Genomic DNA, 22,750 nt, shown 5'->3' with positions numbered 1-22,750 from the left:
ATTTACATATTATGTCCATATGATTGATGGGAAACATCTGGCATCATAGGGATCCTGTGACAATCTCAACAGCTTGTCCTGACTGAGCAACAAATGTTCTTCAGCTCATAATCATCCAGTGGGCGAAATGCTAGTGTAGCTAGTACTGTATATTCAGATCATAAAATGAACAATGTGATGAAGACACTAAGCAGAAAAAAATGGCCAAATCTAAACAGTGATAGGAACTGTGAACATGGTCGGTTATTCTTTTGCTATAAGATACATAAAATAGTGTAAAATGATAGGAACACATTCTGGTTAAAAATACAACTCACAGACCTTCATTGATTGTAGCCTAGACTCTTTTTCTCCCACAATGGTAAGGAGAACCTTAACATACTTATTTCATACCCCATATCTTATAATTTTATATTATATTATCACAGGAATCTCAAACTGTCTCCTTGTTGTCAGAATAAATGATCCCAGTTTAAGATTCATGATCAAGATTTAAAGAGATTTCTCAGCCCTTACACCATCTGTCATCATCTATCATTCAAATGCATCTCAGGCTGGTAATAAACATTTTAAACTTTTTCTTTTAGTCTGAAGAAGGATGAGCACAGGTTCTTCATTAATTGTAGAAAATTATTCATCAGAAATAATAATATGCTAAGAAAAAAAAAGTGATTTATCAGACCAGCCCAGGTACTTCCATTTCACTATAGTCTAGATTCTGATGCTCACACACTCAGTGTAGGCACTTTTGGCTGTGGATGGGAGTCAGCATGGGACACTCTGACTCTGAGGCAACCTGCAGCTTCACAGCTCCATACACAGCAAGCTGTAATCCACTCTGTGTTCTGACACCTTTCTATCAGAGCCAGCAATAACCTTTTCTGCATTTTGTGCTATCAGTAAGCCTTGGGCACACTTGACTAGGCCCTGGTTCACTGGTTGTCCTTCACTGACCACTTTTGGTATGTACTAGCCACTGCGTACCAGGAACTTCCCCGATATCTGCTGTTTTGGAGATGCTCTTCTTGTCTTTGTTGTCGTCTAGCCATCACAATTTGGACATAGATTCTTACGCTTGCCATTTTTCCTACCTCCAACACCATCAACTTTAAAAACTGACTGTTCACTTTCTGCCTCATATATTCAAACCCTTAACAGGTGCCACTGTGACAGATAATCAATTTTATTAACTTCACCAGTCAGTGGTTTTAATGTTATAGCTGATCACTGGAAAATTCAAGAGAGAGTGATTGAAGACTAAATCTGAAAATGGTTCATTGTGGCTCATTGTGTGCTTATAAGTGCCCTTTAATTTTTTATTGTTTCACAGTTTCCCCTGTAGCGGAATATCACTTTACATTATACACAAAACCACTTGTGGGTGTGTTACATTTCACACTTACAAAAAGTGGATAACATTACAGGCAGATCTTTTTTTTTTTTGTATTTGTTGTATAATGACTTAGTTGGCACCAAATAAGTGACACTTCTGAAAATAAACAAATGAAAATCTAGCAACTTTGTATTGTATAAGGGCCTGCACAATGGACAGATATCCATAAATTATTTCCAGCTTAAATCAGTTTGTGCTAATCTTAAGAAATAACCAAGATAATGTCCAGTAGAATAGCTGAGGAAAATGCTGAGGCAGTATTAACAATTCCTTTATAGGTGCATCTTTAAGGTTTTGTATACTGTCTCACCCTGTTCATGTATATGTGTGTGTTTGCTCTCCTCTGCAGGTGTGTATTGTGCAGAAGCGTGACACGGAGAAGATGTACGCCATGAAGTACATGAACAAACAGCAATGCATAGAGCGAGATGAGGTCCGAAACGTCTTTAGAGAGCTAGAGATTCTACAGGACATTGAACATGTTTTTTTAGTCAACCTCTGGTGACTATCCTGTGATTTTTCACTTCTTTTATGTATACTGCATGCAGAAAAATGGGTCTATGTCTTTGCTGTCTGCATAAAGTGCCTTCAAAATTGTCTTGTAACATATGCATGGTTGTATCCATTATGTGTCATTTTCTCTCGCTCTCACACATTACCTGTCTTTCTAGTACGTATTTTACAACAAATTTTCATTTTTTATGTGTGACTTGAGTTTAAAGTACAAATTTACAGGCCATAGTTTTATTTAAAGGTTGAGAAACTCTAAGAATCAGTGAAAATTATTAACAGTACTGGTCTTTATTTAATAATTATAAGCCTAAATAATGTTTGATTTCTTTCATCCACTTGATTTTGCCATCTACTCCTCTAACTACACACCACATGTGTGATTAAGAAAGTGATTTGTTGTTTCATACATATTTCAAGACAGTCTAAATCACTCCTCAGTATTATAAACAGACATAGATGAAGTGCAGTGAATCAGGAACATTTATTATTATGACATTTGCTCCCTGTAACCTCTACAACCTGACATTATTGTGTGGTTCTCTCCTGTCTCATGCAATTTTAATGTGAAGCTTCAATTCTATAGCATGGTCTATGCAAAATGGTCTTATCAAACATTATTTCATTTATTTTTTACAGTTACATCAAGAGCTGGGCTTGAAATGAAAGTTTTAGCTTAATTGATTGGAGCAATCCTATACTAATTACTTTTATATTTGTAACCAAAATTGTAAAATGTTGTGCTAATTATCCGCAATGTTTGTGAAATTCATAGCGAGTGATAGTGATAATGAACCGTTGAAATGAAGTATTAATTTCTGGCTTCAGCAGTGCACAGAAATGACTCTGAAGTGGCTGCTGCTAGCTTGATATATAGCACCATCAAAATATCAGCTTTACTAGATAGTGGCAGACTGGATACTGACATGTGGCCTAAATACAGACAATGCGAACATTTCATTCAGAAATGTGAAAGTTTGAAAATTTGCTGACAGCAATACCCAGCTTTAACCAAGATAATGTGCAGATTGGCACAGGCCACATGCCTGCTGTCGATAATTGTATCATGTCACTGGGGGTCTCACCAGATCCACTCTCGCTATGACTTTGTTGAAAGGGTAAAAGTCATCCAAGTGAGTCTCCCTGTCAGTTTATCTGGTGTTTAGAGAACCACAGACACATATGTAAGTAGCATTTGCATGTCATGCCTTAGATAATTGATGAAAGAACAGTTAGGATTAGTAAATATACCTGAATGTTAGTGTCATAAACACGGGACAGAGCGGACCCAAACGCAGGATAGCAAAAATAAACAGGGTTTAATAACATAAAAACACGAAACATGACGCGGACTAGAGACAGGACAAAACCACAGTAGATGCCGCGCTGCACAAGGCAACGGGGCACAGTTATAGACAAGGTAATTACAATGGGAAACAGGTGTGTGGAAGCGGGCAGGAAGAGACAGGGGCGGGGCAGACACGTGACGAAGAACATAAACAAATGCACGTGGCCAGAGTCCGGGCAGAGTCCTAACAGTTAGATTGTTATGTTAGTCATAATTATTAATGTTAGTTTGATCCAAATAACCATTCTAAATCATTACAGTTGAAAATATCAACCCATTGGTTCTAGATAGACAAGAGCAGAGACCCCTGGACAATTGTAGGAGGCTTTAAAATCACACAACCATCAAATAAAAGAGCCAGTAAGAGGTCAACTGATAAACCATATATATTTTGTTATCGATCCATAATGAGAAGATAAAATATAATTACAAGCCATTACAATAACACGTGGGCTGACCTCAGTGTGGGTTTAGTAAGGTCAGGAATCAGAGTCAGAGTTCTAAACAGGGCTAAGAGCACAAGCACTGCTTAGTCTCACCCAAAGAAGTAACAGCTGTACACTGCCTAAAAACTGAGTACAGGCCTCAGTTATTATAATGAGATTTTATGATATTGCCTCATGCATGGCATGTAGAATCTGTTTGTTATTTACTGCTTGAATTTGGACATTTACATCAATTTAATGCCTCTGTGAAGCCTCACTGTTAGCAGAGCATTATGACACATGCATATCCACCCTGTAGAATCTGCACCATGTGCCATATTTGAGAGAAGCACAGCTTCACATCATACAGGGTACAGAGAAGGTACTGTATATGAGTTAATAAAGCACCTGTACAATACAGGTGACATGGATCAATAAAAACTGTAGAAGTCTTTAATGGTTTTATATAGGGCCTTATAACCGACAGTTTCAATGTAAATAAAAGGGTTCCAAGAGCCTAACCAAATAGCACTTTACAAGGAAATGGTAGCTCAATGGTAGCTCACTGGTTAAGGTGTTGGACTGCTGCTTTGAAGGGTTGTGAGTTCAAATCACAAGACCCCTTTGCTGCTACTTTTGGGCCCTTGAGCAAGGTCCTTAACCTTCAACTGATCAGTTGTATAAAATAGATAAATGTAAGTTGCTCTACATAATGTGATTATAGCAGGCTGACTTCTTCCTTTCTTTAGCACCACTAGTATGTTCAGCAAAGTGGCAGGGAAATTCAGAGCTATTTACCAGTAGTGAATTTCACCTATGTTTGATAGGTGAGAGGAAGTTAATTTCATGCCCTAATCTAGAGTGATAAAACACTCTTTTCTGCAACCACTTTTACTTTACAGCTCTTTTTTATGTACGTAATAGAATGACTATGCATCAGAGGAAAATTTATTTACCTTTTCCCAAGATACCCACGACCACTCGCAAGCGTTTTCTCATCCTCTGGAGTTGTTTATCCATAGCACATTGCCATTAAAGCTCAAGAGGTAGGCGTTAATCTTTTAAATGCTTCATGAATATGCTCTTGCTGATGGCAACTGTTTTTACAAGAGCACTAAGTGAAGTCAACTAAGAATTAAGCCACCTCATTATTTTACCCTAAAATGTGTGTGATGCCTGTTCTTAGCTGATAGAAACAGACTCTGATGTAGTCTTCTGCTGTTGTAGTAGCCCATCCACCTCAAGGTTGAATATGTTATGCATTCTGAAATGTTTTTCTGATCACCTCAGTTGTAAAGAGTGCTTATTTGAGTTGCTGTACTCTTTCTGTGAGCTCGAACCATTTCTGGCCATTTTCTTCTAGGCTGTCTTATAAGCTTGGAGCATTTTAACCTACAAGACTGGTGTGTGTTGAAGTTCTAGGAGATCAGCAGTTTCTGAAAAACTCAAACCACCCCATAAATCACAAACAACCTTGCCATGGTTAAAGTCAGAGAGCTCAGACTTTTCCCCATGTGGAGATGTATGTGTGCTCCTAAAAAAGTGGACAGTGAATGTAAACACACACCTGCCTGAAAGTAGTGCATTAAAAAAAATCTTTCATCTTTCATTAATATTATAGTACCACCCTCAAGACTCTAATAAATCTGAGCATGGCAGCTGTGGGGAACTTCCCATCTGTCTGCATGGGTTTGTTTGAGCAGAACACATTTCAATCATTTCCCCCTCTCTGTTTAGAATGCCGCCCACTTTTCACAAACCATATGGATGGACCTGGCTGATTGGCACTGCAAACCCATCAGCGCTGGTGCACAGACGCAGCTGTTAGACAGAAAGACTTTTCTGTAATCAAACGTCCACATGTCTTTCCTCTCTGACTAGACGAGAGGAAGCATTTGCACTAGCTGCATGACTGAACACCTTCCAATTGCCTCCTGCTCAAACTACAGCTGTTCCTGCTGTCAGACAAATTCAAGAAGAGATATAGAAGCACAGCTAACTTTCTGAACATTGACCTGGCAGTACATTTGTTCCTGGCATCCTGTCAGGTTCTAGGAGTTGAATGCAACTTTTTTAAGGGGTATTAATCATGCTAGCCTCATTGTGTACCTGAAGCACAGCTCTCTTATGAGGACTGTGTTGTGTTGCCTTCTCTTCCCTTGTGGTTTTGGAAAGTGTTATGATATACTGCAGCCTTATAATGCCTGTGTGTAAAGAGTGCTCTGCATGTACAAATTGTAGAAGAAACTAAAGTGTAAGCAGGTTTTGACAGTTTAAGCGTAACTGAATAGAAAATGTGTTTTTTTTTCTTTCTCATTACATTGCCCTAGGAATCACCACTGAATATTTAGTTCATTTTAAGGCAATTCTGCAAAGGAAACACTTGTTTTCTTGTCAACTTTTATTTACTCTATTCACCTCTCTCACACAGCCATCATAGCTTTTTAGCTATTTCCATATATATATATACTTGGCTCAGGATTAGTAGAAAATAAATTCAGGCGGTACAAAAAATACTTACATATGATTCAATCCTGCTTTCTCACTAGAAGTCTGCTTAATAATTTGGACCAAATGGTAAAATGGAAAAGAGAGCATGAAATTTGGCAAATTCATGGCGTGATATTGCAGTCTTTCCAGTTGCAATACAAATATTGCATATTTAGATATCCTTCAAGATCAATGTTCTCAATTGTCAGCATAAAATAAATTCAGTGGGCTGCACAATAAAGTAGTCTTTTCCTCACAAAATACTGCTTCTATTACAAGAGGTGTAATAAACATTTAAACATTTAATCCAGCTTTATCTCATTTCAGGAGGTTAAAAAATGCTTCTTTACCATAGCATCTGTACTGACATTTAGATGAGAACAACACAATCACAAACATGCACATAATCACATATGGACACAATTACACACACAGGCAGACACACACACACACACACACACACACAAACACCTAACATTTCTTCAACTCCGAAAAGTTTGCTTTATATTAATAGAGGATCATGTCAAAGTTTGAATGAGGCTATGTGTACAACTACTGAAGACACGATTCAGCAGACGTGGGTAGTAAGGCAGTACATTTACGTTGTTACATTTCCTTGAGTAAGTTTTTTGGGGGGAAATGTATTTTTAAGAGTTTTAGCTGGCCTTACTTATACTGTTACTGTTTTTAAGCACAGAAAGCTACTTTTACTCACTACATTTTAGTTACACTAAAAAGCAGGTTGTTGCATGATCCCAACTCCTGCATCATATCTCATTCTCATTCATTCATTCATCTTCTACCGCTTATCCGAACTACCTCGGGTCACGGGGAGCCTGTGCCTATCTCAGGTGTCATCGGGCATCAAGGCAGGATACACCCTGGACGGAGTGCCAACCCATCGCAGGGCACACACACACACACACTCTCATTCACTCACGCAATCACACACTACGGACAATTTTCCAGAGATGCCAATCAACCTACCATGCATGTCTTTGGACCAGGGGAGGAAACCAGAGTACCCGGAGGAAACCCCCGAGGCACGGGGAGAACATGCAAACTCCACACACACAAGTCGGAGGCGGGAATCGAACCCCCAACCCTGGAGGTGTGAGGCCAAACTGGCTTTATTTAGTCTGTGAACAAGAAGCATTTGATTTATGATGAAGGGGTTCATATATTCAGCACACATGGCATGGAGGTGTAATGTCGTGGTTGAGTCTGGTTCTGTAGAAATTCTTACTTATTATTGGGAATGCTGAGGATTGGTTAATGATGACACAACATAACAAATTCAACAAATTCTCAGGTAAAATGACTACTGCAGGATCTGAAGGATAAACATACATGATACCCACTGTTAGGAAGTGAAATATGTCTAGAGTTGAACTGTTGACATTTTATAGATATTTAATTGCATAGACCACCTCATCTTTCAATATTCTCTTCATGACCATGCGTCCAAAAACATGTAAATGCACTCTAGCTAAATGTTCTGAATTAAGAAACAATATTAATAACAGGCAGGTCGCGGCTACCTTGTACTGTTTGAATATATTGCTGTTTTTTCTGATCGGATATTTTATTGACAGCTGCCTGGAATGTTAGAAAACTTTACCAAATTACACATTTCTGACTTAATTATCTCTGACACAAGTGCAATTCAAATTAAAAATTCAAGATTTTTGTCATGTACAAAGTAATATAAGTATACAGCTTGAAAACAAGTGAAATGAAAACATATTTTTCCTAAGACATATTAATGTGCATATAAATAAACTAACAATTTAAGTAAAACTAAACTTTTAAACTAAAACTAAAGTTCAAAATAAGAAAGATAGAAATAATAATTTATAGAATAGAACTAACAGAATATGATGTGATATGGTTCACGTTACTTGTAGCAGTTGTAGAACATAATGTGCAACTTACTGTAAGCACCATGTTCTTTCCTGATGCTGTTTCATTCCTGCTTGTTTTATCTGCAGCTTTGAACAATGGCACTGCTTTGAAAAGGTTCTGTGTGTTCACCTCAGAGAAGCTTTATTATGTTTGAGTCAGGGAGAGCAGGCTGTGTCTCTTTTCCTCTACAGGAAAAACATGCCGTAAGCCCTGAAAATGTCAAGCATGCCGAAAGCTGTAATTACTGTATCCATTTACACCACTCTGAGACATGACGGGGAGTTGCGGGTTGTTCTAAAACAGCTTGTTTTGATGAATATATAAGAATTTCTATAGCTCACAATCAACCATTCCATCAGAATAAGATTGTTTTCAATGTGTCTAGAATTTTTTAGCTTTGATGTTTGTACAGCTGACAACATTCTGTATTTACTTCTTTCTACATTTACTCCACAGTCATTTCAGACTAAGTGGATGGGGATTTTTTTTAGGTAACAAGAGGTTAATATCTGGAGAAGAAACCTGCAAAGTCAGCTATTCTTCATCAAGTGTTAATCAAGTGAATGACTGTGACCACTCGTTGCCAGATAACATCACAAGACTCAGCAGACTTATAAAACCTTTATCACTGGCACAGGCTCCATGGCCATGGAGCCTTGCCTCTGATGTAATTAGTAAGCTAGCCAGAAGGCTCACTTCTTAATTGACCTGCCAACAGGAAGTGTAAATTGAATTACATAAATTTCAGTAACTTCAGAAAATACTTAGATCCATTCAGTATTTAAACATGTTTGGGATAAGGATTTCAGTTAAAATGGTTAAAATTGCCATGTTGGCCTCCTGCCTACACACAATTACCCTTTATGACAAAGTGAATTTATTAAGTGAATTTAATATTTTATATATATATATATATATATATATATATATATATATATATATATATATATATATATATATATATATATATATAATATAATTGAAAATAGCCTTTCATTTAGATTCAGAGCTTTGTAGAAGCTCCTCTGAGTAAATCACTACAAACATTGTTCACCTGAATCTGTTTCTTGCATCCTTTCTTGCAGATCCTCTAAAGACCAATCAGATTAGATGGGAACTGATATCTTCACAATTGTCTACAGATGTTTTATAGCTAGGTCACACACAGTAGACCTTTCTTTCAGTTTAATGTTGTGATGTCTTTAAGGATATCTGTGTATTTGGCTGCAATTGTACTTTATACTAAATTAATTATCTCCCCATCACTGCCACTGAGAAGCAACCCTATAGCATGATACTGCCACCAAAATGTTTCCATGACCAAATGTTCAACCTGAAAATGAAATGTTTGTCTCATCAGACCGGAGTAACTTTTCCTCATGCTCTCATTTAAATGCCTGCCACATGTCTTTTACTCAGGAGCGTTGTACATCTAGCCACTCTCATAAAAGCCTAATTGATGGAGCAATACTGAGATGAATATCCTTCTGACAGGTTCTCCCATCTCCATCCAGATAATGAGAGGTAATATCATAAATAATGTGTGTGTGCATTTGTGTGTATAATCACACATTGAGAGATTCCCCTTTAAGAGGATTTAACATTCTCCCAGGGTGAGTCATCAACACACACACAAACACACACAGTCAGTGAATGTCAGTGACAATGCTGTGACTGGTATTGATAGGACTGGGCAGGCTGGCAGACTGATAGCATGCCTAGGTGCAGAATGAGAGGGTAATTCTGCCAGCAAAGAGGTTCAGAACAGTTTGGGTTTTGGATAACACCTGCTCTAAGTGTCTTTGTTTCCCTTTTCTTTTTTTCAGCTAATACACTATGACATTTTGCAATAACTACAAAATGAATTAGAGAAATATTGACCAATTATCTATGAGGCACTTGTGGCTCAGCAGTCAAGCTAAGATATTCTGTTCAGTAACAAAGAACAGGTCAGGATATCAAGCCCCTGCTACTGATTATACTTGGATGAATGGAACACTTTTTTTTATTGGCCTGTTGTTCTGTAAAATTGAATTGAATCATTTCATTCTGGTTAATAGTTTCCTACATTGCCACCAATGCAGTCTAACCGTGTGCTGAGTGGTATTTTTGCTCCACTGTTACCTTAAGAGATTGATGCAGCAGAGCTTTGACACTTTAGTCTCCAGTACTGTCACCTAGCCCATCTGTACACTATTAAAACAGATAATGGTTTAAAGGCTCAGTGCCATGTTAATACCACCATCAACTCCATTCATGCTTGTCATCTCATGGATCATTATTCACAATTACTTCATACACCTGTATTGCACACTTGAAGTCTTGAACACTTGAGTCCAACAGCATTTATCAATATGATATTGACTGTTGCTTGAAAATGGTAAGGAAAGACATTGTTACACTTTTGGTTTTGTAACTAACTGACAATGATCACTTTTGTATGCTTTAACACATTTCTTGTCACATGTTTCACTTATTATCTAACTACATTAGCAATGTCCTTCTGTGACATTAGAGTGGCACATATACACCTACAGTACTTTATTACAGAAATAATGAAAATATAGGTATCAATCAACAAATTCTCATTAAGCATATCAGAAATATGTCATTATAAATACATATAAAATGTGTTACAGTGTGAAGCATTCCTTTATACTCTGGACCATTTATGCAGTAACTTTAACATAAATGCATTTTCCTTTTTTATTTGATATTCAGATATAATAAAGGTTTTTGCTCTTAAATGTTGTTGAAATAAACAAATAAATAAATAAATAAAGCCTAATAAAGATTCTGTTTAACATAGTAGACAGCTCTATAGAGCTTCACTGTATACTTGGGTGATATATTTGCACATTAAAGATAGTGGTCATCCAGTTAGTGCAGGTGCTCTTCATAGAGGACACTGCTCTCAATTCTGCAGCAGTTAATATGTTTGCAGCAGCTACTTTAGTTCTGAAGTTCATCCAGGACGACACTTTACAAGTGCACCTTGTAGAATAAGGCCAGAGGAGAGATGGAAGAGGGAGGGGCGGAGGGAGGAAACTGCTCAGGATAGAAAGAGAAAAAGGTACAGAGCACTTACTGTACTGTGAGGGCAAGACCAAAAGGAATTACTCTGTGTGTGTGTGTGTGTGTGTGTGTGTGAGAGTGTGTGGTCTGATTAGGTTGCTTGTCTGCCCACTGCCAAGCGTCCGCTGAATGTTTTCTGGGGCACTGCGCAAATTTCAGGCAAATGCAATGCCCTGTCTCTGTCTCCCTCTATCACACTTACTTTTCTCTCTCTCTCTCTCTCTCTCTCTCTCTCTCTCTCTCTCTCCTTTTCTCGCTCTCTCTGCTTCCCCTGGCTCATTTGTCATCATGTCCTGATTATTTCAGTCTGCCTCTTAAACTCTTTCCAGCCTAGTAGCCTTCTTCCTTCTCCTCCATTTCTCTCCCCCCCTCTCTCTCTCTCTCTCTCTCTCTCTCTCTCTCTCTCTCTCTCTCTCTCTCTCTCTCTCTCTCTCTCTCTCTCTCTCTCTCTCTCTCTCTCTCTCTCTCTCTCTCTCTGGCTAGAAAAGACCCCCTCACTACATCCTCACAGTCCCACCTTACTGTCCCAAAGTCTGGCCTAGAACTTTGCTGTATAAAGTTTGCAATATAGCGTCCTTTAAGCCTCACACTGTCTGTGATTGCCCCACTTATCCTCAAACCTTGAAATGACAGTGAGTGTGTGAGTGATTTGTTTGGGAACAGACTAGAGCATGAGGATCCATAAACCTTAATGGTTTGATTGACCTACTTTAATGGAGATGGGAGCCGAGGATGTTTGCTTACTTTTTAAAGGCTTGCATCTCTACCTCTATAGACAAATGTCAAATCTTGCATGTATATGTGAAACATAAACAAAGAAGTCACACAGTTACGCTTCCTGTGGGCAGAGACAGGTGACAGTGGTGGAACTTGATTTGGTACCATTTGCACCATTTTGGATAATCTCTAGAGAATGCATTGAATGTAAAAGTTTTAGGAATTGCTGTGACTACCAAGCATGCAAACATTTTATATTGTCACAAATTTTCTCCTTGTATTAAGAGCTGTGAGTCAAGCCATGCTGCTGGTTTAGCAGCCTTGCAGCACTACAGCATTCACTTCAGCATTGTGTGTGTTGTGTGCAGAGCAAAGTATTTGCTCAGTGTCCTCATGGCCTATCATTTACCAAGTTGTTTGTTTTGTTCTTGCTATCCTGGTTTTTGAACTTTAACTCGCTCTCTGTTTTTGCTTCTGACATCCTGTTTGTAGTTTATTTGACCTGTTTTTTTTGTTGTTTTTTTTTAAACTTTCCTAGTATTTTGAATCTGATTGCAGTTCCTAACAACTGCTCGTTGCTGCTTTAACAATGTTTTTACCATTCAGCTTGTAGTTGCATCATATTTGGTAATTGTACTCATTTCACTAACTAGAAGAACCAGCATAAACATGTGGTTTATTTCCTGCCATAATGTGTCAAAGTTTAAAAGGCTTCAATATATTCCAATATTGACAGTGTTGTATAAACAACATTAAAACCTAATTTAAAAAAGGATTTTTGTATGCTTTATAAAATTATTCCCAAGTGCTTATTAGCTGGTAAGATACCTTGGAGATGGCCCTAGGTGATGAGATCAGAATTATATTACTGTTCTCAAAAGGTTTGACTCTGGCAATGATGACCTATTCATAGACCTAGACCTAAATAAATGCCATGGCTACTTCAGACTAGTCATACTGTCTTTAACTGAAAAGGACACCATTATTTTTTATTTTCATATTACCCTTCATGTGAGGAGATACAGGTCATTGTGAAGGATTTATTCAGTGACCACTTCTGTTCTGCTCTTACTGTGATTTCTAAGAATGATGCTTACAGCCTCTCATGTCTCATTTTTGTCAGTTCACTGTGAGTATTAACCTGGTAGAGATCCATATACTGTACGTGTGCATGGTGCGTGTATGTGAACGTGACACAGAGTGTAAATCAAAAAGGGAGAATAACATTCTGCATCAGGAGAGAGTTAAAAGCAGTTTAGCAGAAACCTGGGGAAATGTACTGCATGATAGCACAAGTATAATCAGGATTATAAATAAATCAGGTTCTGCATCAGTGCTGTAAATTGCACCCACGTCATTATACAGGACATAATGCCATAGGAATGAAATGCAAAATAGCAATCACAAAGAAGATTCCTAAAATTCAAAGATTTAAAATTCCTAAAATGTAATATTATTAACAGCAACTTGAATGGAAAAGATACAGAGCCATAAACTGTAAATACATAAATAAACTGTAAATAAACTGTAAAGCCATAAACACTAAATAAACACCTGTCGGTGCAATTTGTTCAACAATATGCAGGTGAAAATTTAATTGACCTAATCATCTCTCGACAGGTGTAACATGCAAGATTTCACAACATGCTCTCAGACTAATCAATAAAGAAAGCAGGAGAGAACAAAGGAGATATGTGAAAAGAGAAGGACAGCCTGAAAACAGCCAAAAAAACAGTTACAGCTTACAGAAAACAATAAGCAATGAACTGCATCTCAGTCATCCTTTGAAATATTACCTGCAACTAGGCAATAATGCAGTTCGTGTTTGGAGAAAAATGCCTTTGATCCTAAAGAACATCATAACCACAGTGATGTACAGAAGTGGCAGCATCATGATACAGGGCTGCTTCTGTGTAAATGGAACTGAAATATTACAAGTCCTCAAAGGAAATACGACTGGAGATGTGTGTGTGAGGAGTTTATTTTAGAGAATTTAGTTTTATCAGCTAAGAAACTGAATCTGGGGAGAAGATTGATTGGTTGTTTCACCCATACACTAACCCAAAACACACCCTAAATAAGATCTTGCATGACCTGGCTGATCGTAACTAATCTCCTGACTTGAATCACATGGAAAATTATAGGAGGCTTTTAAATTGATGGGTTCATTATAGGGTCATTCATACATCTCTCAATGTATTTTGAATATAAAGTGGAGATATGCATTGGAAGTACACTGCTAAAAAAACGCACATTGGATCTAAATGAACTAAATATTTAAGTTGAAAATGTTTACGTATATACATTGTGTAGTTTGTTGAGAATAAAATTGTGTCCGTGGTCAATGGAAACCAAAATCATCAACCCTCTGAGTGCTGGATTTAAAATCACTGAAAATCAATGTAAAAAAACTGGCATGAATTTCATCACAGCATCTCATCAGCAAGTCAGTAGTGTGTATGACCTAAATGTATGCACTCCCGACAACGTCTTGGCATACTTCTGATTAGATGGAGAATAGTGTCCTTCTCCTCCTAGGATGGATCTCTTCCCAGACCTGATCAGGGAATTTGTGGACAGTCTGTTGTGCTACTTGGCGAGTTCTTTATTGGATTTAGGTCCAGGGAACGTGAAGGTTAGTCAATGGCGGAAATGCCTTTGTCATCCAGAAACACATCCTACACATGTCATCCTACACAGTCTGGCCACACAAAGCCAGGCATTGTCATGCACTAGGATAAGGATCTGGCAACGTCTCTGAGGATTTCATCCTGATACCAACAGCAGTAAGGGTATCCTAGGCTCGCATGTGTAAGTCTGTGCAAAGTTCCAAGGATATTCCTCCCTAGACCATCCCTGACTCAATTCCAACCAGTCATTTTGGATGATGTATGCTGCAAGCAGCATCCCCACGCCATCTCAGACTCTTTTACGTCTGTCACATGTGCTCAGCATGAACCTGCTCTCATCTGTGAAGAGAACAGGGTGCCAGTGGTGGATCTTCCAATTCTGCTCCTCTCTGGCAATTGCCAATTGTGCTGCATGGTGCTGGGCTGTAAGCACAGGTCCAACTAGAGGATGTCAGGCTCTCATGCCACCTCATGGAATCTGTTTCTGACAGCTTGGTCCTTGCACAAAGGAGCAGATGCTGGTGCTTCTGCTTGGTTGTTGTACTTCTACGGCCCTTGTTTAGCTCTGCTCAAGTAACGGCTCGTCTCCCATAGTCTCCTCCTATAAGTAGTGACAAGGACCCCAACAATACACAAAACTAGAGACAAATCACTCAGGAAGAGTAAGGAAAGCGCAAAGGCCCGTGGCAACCATATACAAAACCATTTCCTTTTTGGGGATTGTCTTGTTGTGTATTCTTCAGTGCACCTATTGTCGCTTTCATTTGCACTAAAGCAGGTGAAACTGATTCACAATAACTTATAATTCCTAACTGGACACCTTGATATCCCTGAAGTTTAACTAACTTGGTGTTATGCTGTGATGGTCGAGTGTTCCTAATGTTTTTGAGCAGTGTATATTAAACACCAAAAACAAATATTCAAATCCTTATTTTCACTCATTATTTTTATTATGTGTTAAAGCAATAATGCTTTTATAAGTCTGTCTGTTTTTTCTTTAGTCCTATTTATGGTAATCATTATGATAGTCTTATGAAAATAAAGAAAAGGATAAATAAATAATAATTTGGTTGCATGTATAACTCAATAACAATAGTTTCTGCTTCTAGTGACTTTTTATTATTTAAAGCAATGTTTTAAATAGCAACATAAATTTAGAAAGTTTTGCTGTGGCTGTGGCTGTGGCTGTTACTTGGCTCCGGAGCAAAGCTGTTCATTAAAGCTTTGTTGGCTTCCTTTTCGTGGGTGGGTTGGCAGCAAAACACGTGCACCTCGGCAGAGTGAGAATAGTTCAGTAATTGATGCCTATAAACAGCCACATGCAGATGACTACAAATCTCAGGCACAGGCAACTCAGGGATCTAGTTTTGTAAAAGGATTCTACTCAACTAGCGATCGATTTGCAAAATATGCCACAAAATATATATACCAGAGATGCATAACACCAACCATCTTTGATGGCTGTTACAGTAATTTTTTTGTAGAAGTCTGAATTTAATGGAGGGATTTTGGCTCATTGCTCTGCCAGATCAGATGGGGCGCACTGGTGTAAAACAGCTTTGAGATGAGATTAAGATCAGGAATGAAAGGACATGAATTTATATTTTGTCTTACAGCATTTGCTGAAGAACAAACTGCCTTCCTGGCTTGAGCTCTTTGACAGAAGAATCTCTCTTCTACATTTTTGTACATTCATTTTCACATCAGTTCTGACCAGATTGCTAGTCAATGTTGGCTCATAGCATTATGCTACCACTACCATATGTTAAAGTGGGCATGGTGTTACCTGGCTAATGGCTTCACCTACATTTAAATAACTACTTAAAATTTAAGTTGAAATGTTCCATGTAGTCTTATCAGTCTAAAAGACTTTTAGATGAAGACACTATTCAAGAGTTTTCAAGGCAATGGTTTGCAAATTTTTGCAAGCAAGGATATGATTTATTCCAAGAGTTTCTCCTGTAAAGATGTTTTAAGGTAACACATATATGGTTGATCCATGAAAAAGAAACCCTGATTTCAATTACTGCTTCTGGCTTCTGACTTGAAGTGACAGTGGAAGTCAGTCACAGTGGCCGTTGTTGTCACAGTAGCATGTGACAGATGCCATTGCAGTTCCCATAGCGACAAGCGCCATGTGCTAGTGTTTGTTTTGGTTTCTGTTTTGGTCCTGTCTCTGACCCTTATCCTGTAACTGGTTTATTCTAGAATTATTTACTCTTGTTCTGTGCTAGCCCATGATTAGTTTATACACCTCAGTGATCCAATGTCTTGTTTTGTCTTAGCATACTTTATAGCTCTGACGTGTTTCCAGAAAGCCTTGTTTTATAGTTTTATGTTTGCTGGTTATGGCTAACTCCAGTTCTTTAGATTATAATTGTGGATTATCCCAGTATATTAAGTATACCAACGATTAGACCCTCACAATAAACTCTGGGCATGATTTCCTCTTTTCACTTAAAAAGAGAGTTCCTGCACTTTTGCCCTGTGTCATGAATCGATGTTATGTGCCTTGAATCCAATGAATGTTCTGGTATGTTGACTATGTGTAGAGAGTTTTCCAAACCTAGGTAGTGTGTTTTGTTTTCATTCTTTTCACAGTCTTAGTTGTGTTCAGTTCTTTTGGTTCTTTATTCTTCTTCAGATCTGAGCTATTTTTGAATTAAATGACCTTTTTTATTTTAATTTATTTTATTTTACTTTTTACTTCATTTGTATTCCTGTTGTACACAAAGCTATGAGCTATTATCTTAGTAATTGAAAACAGTAATTTCAAAAACATAAAGTGTTGACAACCAATAAATTGAATCAGGTTAAAAGGTAATGTGTTGCGTTAGATTAAACCCAGGCTTCAAGTTAAAAATCGTTTTAAATCCTTTTTACATTCTAATGTATACTTTTTAAATTTTAGAAATTGTTGAAAGGCTTTGACTTTATTCTTTTCTTCTACACAATTCACACTGTTTCATAGATCATCTACAAAGCCTCTAATTTTACAATATGTGAAATGTGACATCAGAGAAAGGGAATTAATTTAAAAAAAAAAGTTTAAATCACTGAATGCTCTTTCAAAACACTGTCATTTTAATTTGCCACCCAGAGACAAAACTCTCTATATGGAGATCTTATTTTTTCTCAGGACCACATTACCTTGTGCTTTCATTGCATTTAGTAACAAACCAGTATATTTCCGTAAATATTAGACTAGTTATAAGTTACAAATCTGCTTTTACTGATGTACAATATCTTCTGCCTTTATCAAGCATACTAATATGTATCTAATATATCACATATTACACATTAATGACTTCCAAAACTTTAACATTTCATATGGCTTACCATACTGAAGAAAAATGATATACTGTATGGTATGCAGGGTACAGCTATTATTGAGGTAATTATCATTGAAAAGAGACTATATGCAAGGGTTAAAATGGGATTTAGGAGGTGGAGGAACTCTCCTGATTTCATGGGTGGCAATAAGTCTTTGGAATTGTCATCACTGAGATCATAGACTTGCGATTGCAATTGGAGTTACAATTAAGTGCTCTGACTTTGAGTTTTCATTACGCACTGATATTTTAGGCTGATAAACAGACTGCTATGAAACTTCTTTTTTGGCCAAAACACCTGAATATTTTTCTTCACTTGTTCATCGTATTCTGTCAAACATAGGCTTACATACACAGTTGCAGTATCCATATTTCAGTCACATGTGATGCTACATTATTACTAAACCTAAATGTACCCTAAGGAACCATATAGAGCAGCTTTGGCTAGATGATCCATGGGTGCTGTATCATAGCTGAACTTCAGACTCACACTGTAATTGGTGATTAAAAATATAACAAAAAGTATTTCAAGTTCATTTTATCTTCCTAAGTTGTGATAGCCAAAGAAATGAATTGTACTGTAATGTATATGTGACAAATAAAGGCATCTTCTTCTAGATGTTCTGTTTATGAATAATAATGATACTGTAGGGTGAGTGGGCTCATTGAACATGATGTGAGTTCAAGAGGCAGCATTTACAATTTTTTAGCAATAGACAGAAATGTAAAAAAAAAAATGGTTAAGATGTGTCGTATAGAAAACCATACAAAGTATCCACAACAGGGAAATAAAGATTCGACTTCTCACCATTTTTCAACAAATGCCTTCATTGCCAAAACAATATGAAAAATGGAAGTTTGATTTAAATAAGATAGAAACAAAACCATTCCAGCTTGCTGCTTTTAGATACCATAAGATGTTACCCAAAACCTGTACTTTACTGTAGACCCTCCATCATTATCAGGCACTATTCATATAGAGTATTCACATAGCTCAGGATAAATGATCATTCCTCTTGCACTATTAACTCTAATCCCAAATTTAGCTGCTTACTTCCCGTGGGGTCCATATGTTTTCATATCTCAAATGCTTCGATCAGAGGGTTCTGTTATGGTGAAGGACTTTGTGGGCTGTAATGGCCACTATTATTATTTGTGGTTTGCTGATGTTTTTTATCAGGCCAGCTTCATGCTGGAGCTTTATTGTGGTGAGCAAAGTGTGCTTTATAGGGTCAGCTTTATGGCTGTGGCTGGCTGGGTGCTGCTGATATGTTTTATAGATGTGTTGATTGTTGCTGATGACCCTATAAACCCTTGTCTCTTTCATAACTGAAATTGAACTCTGGATCTTCTGCGGAAAGTAGTCTCCATATGTACTTTTATTTCCTGCGTAACTGCCAAAGGGCTTTGTCCAATACATACTTTTTTCTGGAAACTTTGTTTAGTACACAAACTTTTATTATATTTACATTATAAAGTCTGTGTGTGTGTGCATGCATGTGTGTGTGTGTCTGGTGTGTTGATCCTTCATAGGCTTTCTACCTTCAAATATTAAGTTCAGCAACAAGCTAGTTTTTACAAATGCAAACAGTTAGCCTGAATATAATGTCTGCGTAGCTAAAAAACATCAATGGTTAGGCATATATTACCTCACACAGTGAATATCATTTTTTGATCAGTTTGTTAGATAATGAATTGATTTATCGGGTGCACGGTGGCTTAGTGGTTAGCACGTTCGCCTCACACCTCCAGGGTCGGGGTTCGATTCCACCTTGTGTGTGTGGAGGTTGCATGTTCTCCCTGTGCCTCGGGGGGTTTCCTCCGGGTACTCCGGTTTCCTCCCCCGGTCCAAAGACTTGCATGGTAGGTTGATTGGAATCTCTGGAAAATTGTCCCTAGTGTGTGATTGCGTGAGTGAATGAGTGTGTGTGCCCTGCGATGGGTTGGCACTCCGTCCAGGGTGTATCCTGCCTTGATGCCCGATGACGCCTGAGATAGGCACAGGCTCCCCATGACCCGAGGTAGTTCGGATAAGCGGTAAAAGATGAATGAATGAATGAATAGCTTTTACCAAAACTGACTAAAGCTTAATGAATTTAGATACATTTGAAACTCTGAATAATATTTTTCACATTTTTATTTTGGGGTGACAAGATCGTAGTTAAGATGCATGTAAAAAGAGAAGCACATTTCAGCTCAGAAAACCCAGTATATGTGCAGTCATATGGAAAATTAGGACACCCTATTAAATATTCAGTTCTTTATTAAGAACTGTCATCATGTCAATTCCTGATCTTGTTTAAATTTGTTAAACTTTGTTACTTGGTTTTCACTTATTAAACGAAAGGAATCAACAAAAAATTAGTATTTCATCTGAGGAAAACTTAGGACACCCTGTGACCTAATAGCTAGTTTTTTCCCACTTTGGCTGAAATAACCTCAATGAGTGGTTTCTTGTAGCCAGTTCCTGACATTGACTGGAAGAATGTTTCCCCCACTCTTGCATAATTCTTTCAGCTGTGTAATATTTGAGTGGTTTCTTACATGCACAGTCTGTTTCAAATCACCACACAGGATCTCAATAGAATTTAGATCTGGGTTTTGACTTGGCAATTCCAGAATCCTCCATTTGTTACATGTTTTTGTCATGTTTCAGGGTCTAGTTACGCTTCAGCTTCAATTTTTGTGACAGATGGTCTCTCATGTTCCTCAAGCACCTTCTGATACAATGTAGAATTCATAGTAGATTATGTGATGATGAGCTGGCCAGGTCCAAACCATAACACTTCCACCTCTATGTTTCAAAGTTGGTATGAGGTTCTTTTGCTGAAATGCTGTATTTGGTTTATGCTAAACATGACCTCTGTTATAGAGTCCAAATAAATCAATTTCAGACTCATCTGTCCAAACCACATTATTCCAGAAGTCTTGGCCTTTGTCTCTGTGTCCTTACACAAACTTCAACTTGCCCTCATGTTTTTCTTAGAGAGTAAATGTTTTCTGCTTGCACACTTCAGTCTTTTTTTGATTGTAGGTTCATGCACGTTGACATCAATTGTAGCAAGAGCTTGCTTTAGGTCCTGTGATGATATTTTAGGGTTTTTGAAGACTTCTTTAAGCATCTTTTGGTCTGTTCTTGGGATGAATTTGCTTAGATGTCCTGACCTGGTCATGTAGGCAGCTGTTTGAAATGTTCTCCACTTTCAAATGATTTTTGGACAGTGGAATGGCTGATTACAAATTCTTTTGAGATTTTTTTATATCCCTTACCAGACTCATAAGCATCAACAATCTTCTTTCTGAAGGCTTAGAGAGCTCTGTGGATCTCACCATAGTGAAACCTCTCACTTCACAATTAAGAGCAAACCAAACTAAACGTCTAAGGTTTAAATAAGACAAGCCTCCTTCAAAATGCTTTGTAACAATGTTCTAATAATTTGTACCTGTGATACACCTGTAGGTAATTTTATCCATTTTAAGTACGAATAAATGTGGGGTGTCCTTACTTTTTCTTCAGAAGAATAGTTTTTTGCTAATTTTACAGATCATTTAAAAAAGGTCATTTATTTTGTTTGGTTGCGTTTAGTTATATTACTTGAATCTTCCAATATTGTTAAAATGAAGATAAATTGCCTATATTTGTAACTATTAAAAAAACCCACAGGCTTTCATGGGATGTCCTATTTATTTTTTTCATATGATTATATATACTGTGCAAATGTCTTATGCATGATTCTGTAAAGTGAACAAATTCAGGCTTTAGTCAAGAAGAAGCCCAGCTGGAGCCTCTGAGTTCTCTGTCTGTTCTTCTGACAAAGAGGTCTAACACTCACGCTCTCTTTTTCTTTCATGTGAATAGGAAAAGTCTGGATTTGTTCCATTTGAGGAGAAACATAAGATATAGCATACAACATGCAGTATGACTTGCTGAGTATGTGCCCCGTTGTTTTTAGCAAGGTGTATTTTATTTAATTTGATCCACGGCTTAAAGGGTTATGTTTACTTTACTGTGATGTCTTTGAGTGCTTAAAACTGATCAGGACACTATTTGAGATGGTCAACTGCTGTTGTGTTTGAGGATTGATCCATTACAATCCAGGTAATGATAATAAAGTGACAAGTGACTATTAGAAAGGCTATGTTGTAAACTAAGCACATTATGCTAACACATGCTATGGTGATAAGCAACTAAGTAATTATCCGCTCTAAAGAAGTCTATATGAAGCATTGCCCTGTTGTATTGTGAAATTTGTTGTTGCATTTGTTAGTTTTTGGATGTGGTTGGTCTACTTGGAGCGAATCACTTCAATCTTATTCCCATTAGTCCAATGCACCTAGCTAAGCCATGCGACTCGCTAGTCTATGCTATGTATTGGATATGAACACTGTAATGTATAACAGTGATAGAAGGATGACAGGATACAGTACAGACAAGTTGCTCCAAATGTTTACGATATTCAGATTTTTTGGAATAGTTTTCTGTATATCTAAATTATGGTAATTTACATGCATACAGAATATCCATTTTATCTTATTTTTTTCTCTAACACCTATTGCATGTTAGCTATGATGCATGACATTTCACACATGCTTTGTGCTAATGAGCTTCCTGTTGATGTGTGACTGAGCTCTGTAACCTCTGGCCTTTGTGTCCCAGGTATTCCTTCCAGGATGAGGAGGACATGTTCATGGTAGTAGACCTGCTACTGGGGGGTGACTTGAGGTATCACTTGCAGCAAAATGTCCAGTTCACAGAAGATGCTGTTAAGCTTTACCTGTGTGAGATGACCCTGGCACTGGACTACCTGCAGAGCCAACACATCATACACAGGTGTGTATTAGGCCTACCGAATAAACACAGAATTTATAGATATTCACTGAATAAACACAGCCTTATATATATATATATATATATATATATATAT

The 22,750-nt window shown here is 37.6% G+C and overlaps 1 protein-coding gene across 1 annotated transcript in view; it reads left to right on the top strand.

Annotated features, from left to right (window-relative positions):
• Nucleotides 1–22,750, top strand: part of LOC132847454 (serine/threonine-protein kinase 32C-like) — an 86,629-nt gene that overhangs the window by 49,689 nt on the left and 14,190 nt on the right. Inside the window, exons 4-5 of the mRNA XM_060872753.1 lie at nt 1,743–1,894; nt 22,483–22,656. Coding sequence (XP_060728736.1) covers nt 1,743–1,894; nt 22,483–22,656 — 326 coding nt within the window. The remainder of the gene's footprint in view (nt 1–1,742; nt 1,895–22,482; nt 22,657–22,750) is intronic.

The sequence above is a fragment of the Tachysurus vachellii genome, chromosome 6 (assembly GCF_030014155.1).
Source record: "Tachysurus vachellii isolate PV-2020 chromosome 6, HZAU_Pvac_v1, whole genome shotgun sequence".
NCBI classification, from domain to species: domain Eukaryota; kingdom Metazoa; phylum Chordata; class Actinopteri; order Siluriformes; family Bagridae; genus Tachysurus; species Tachysurus vachellii.
The sequence above is the reverse complement of the archived record's forward strand: the minus strand, read 5'-3'. Positions and strand labels throughout refer to the sequence as shown.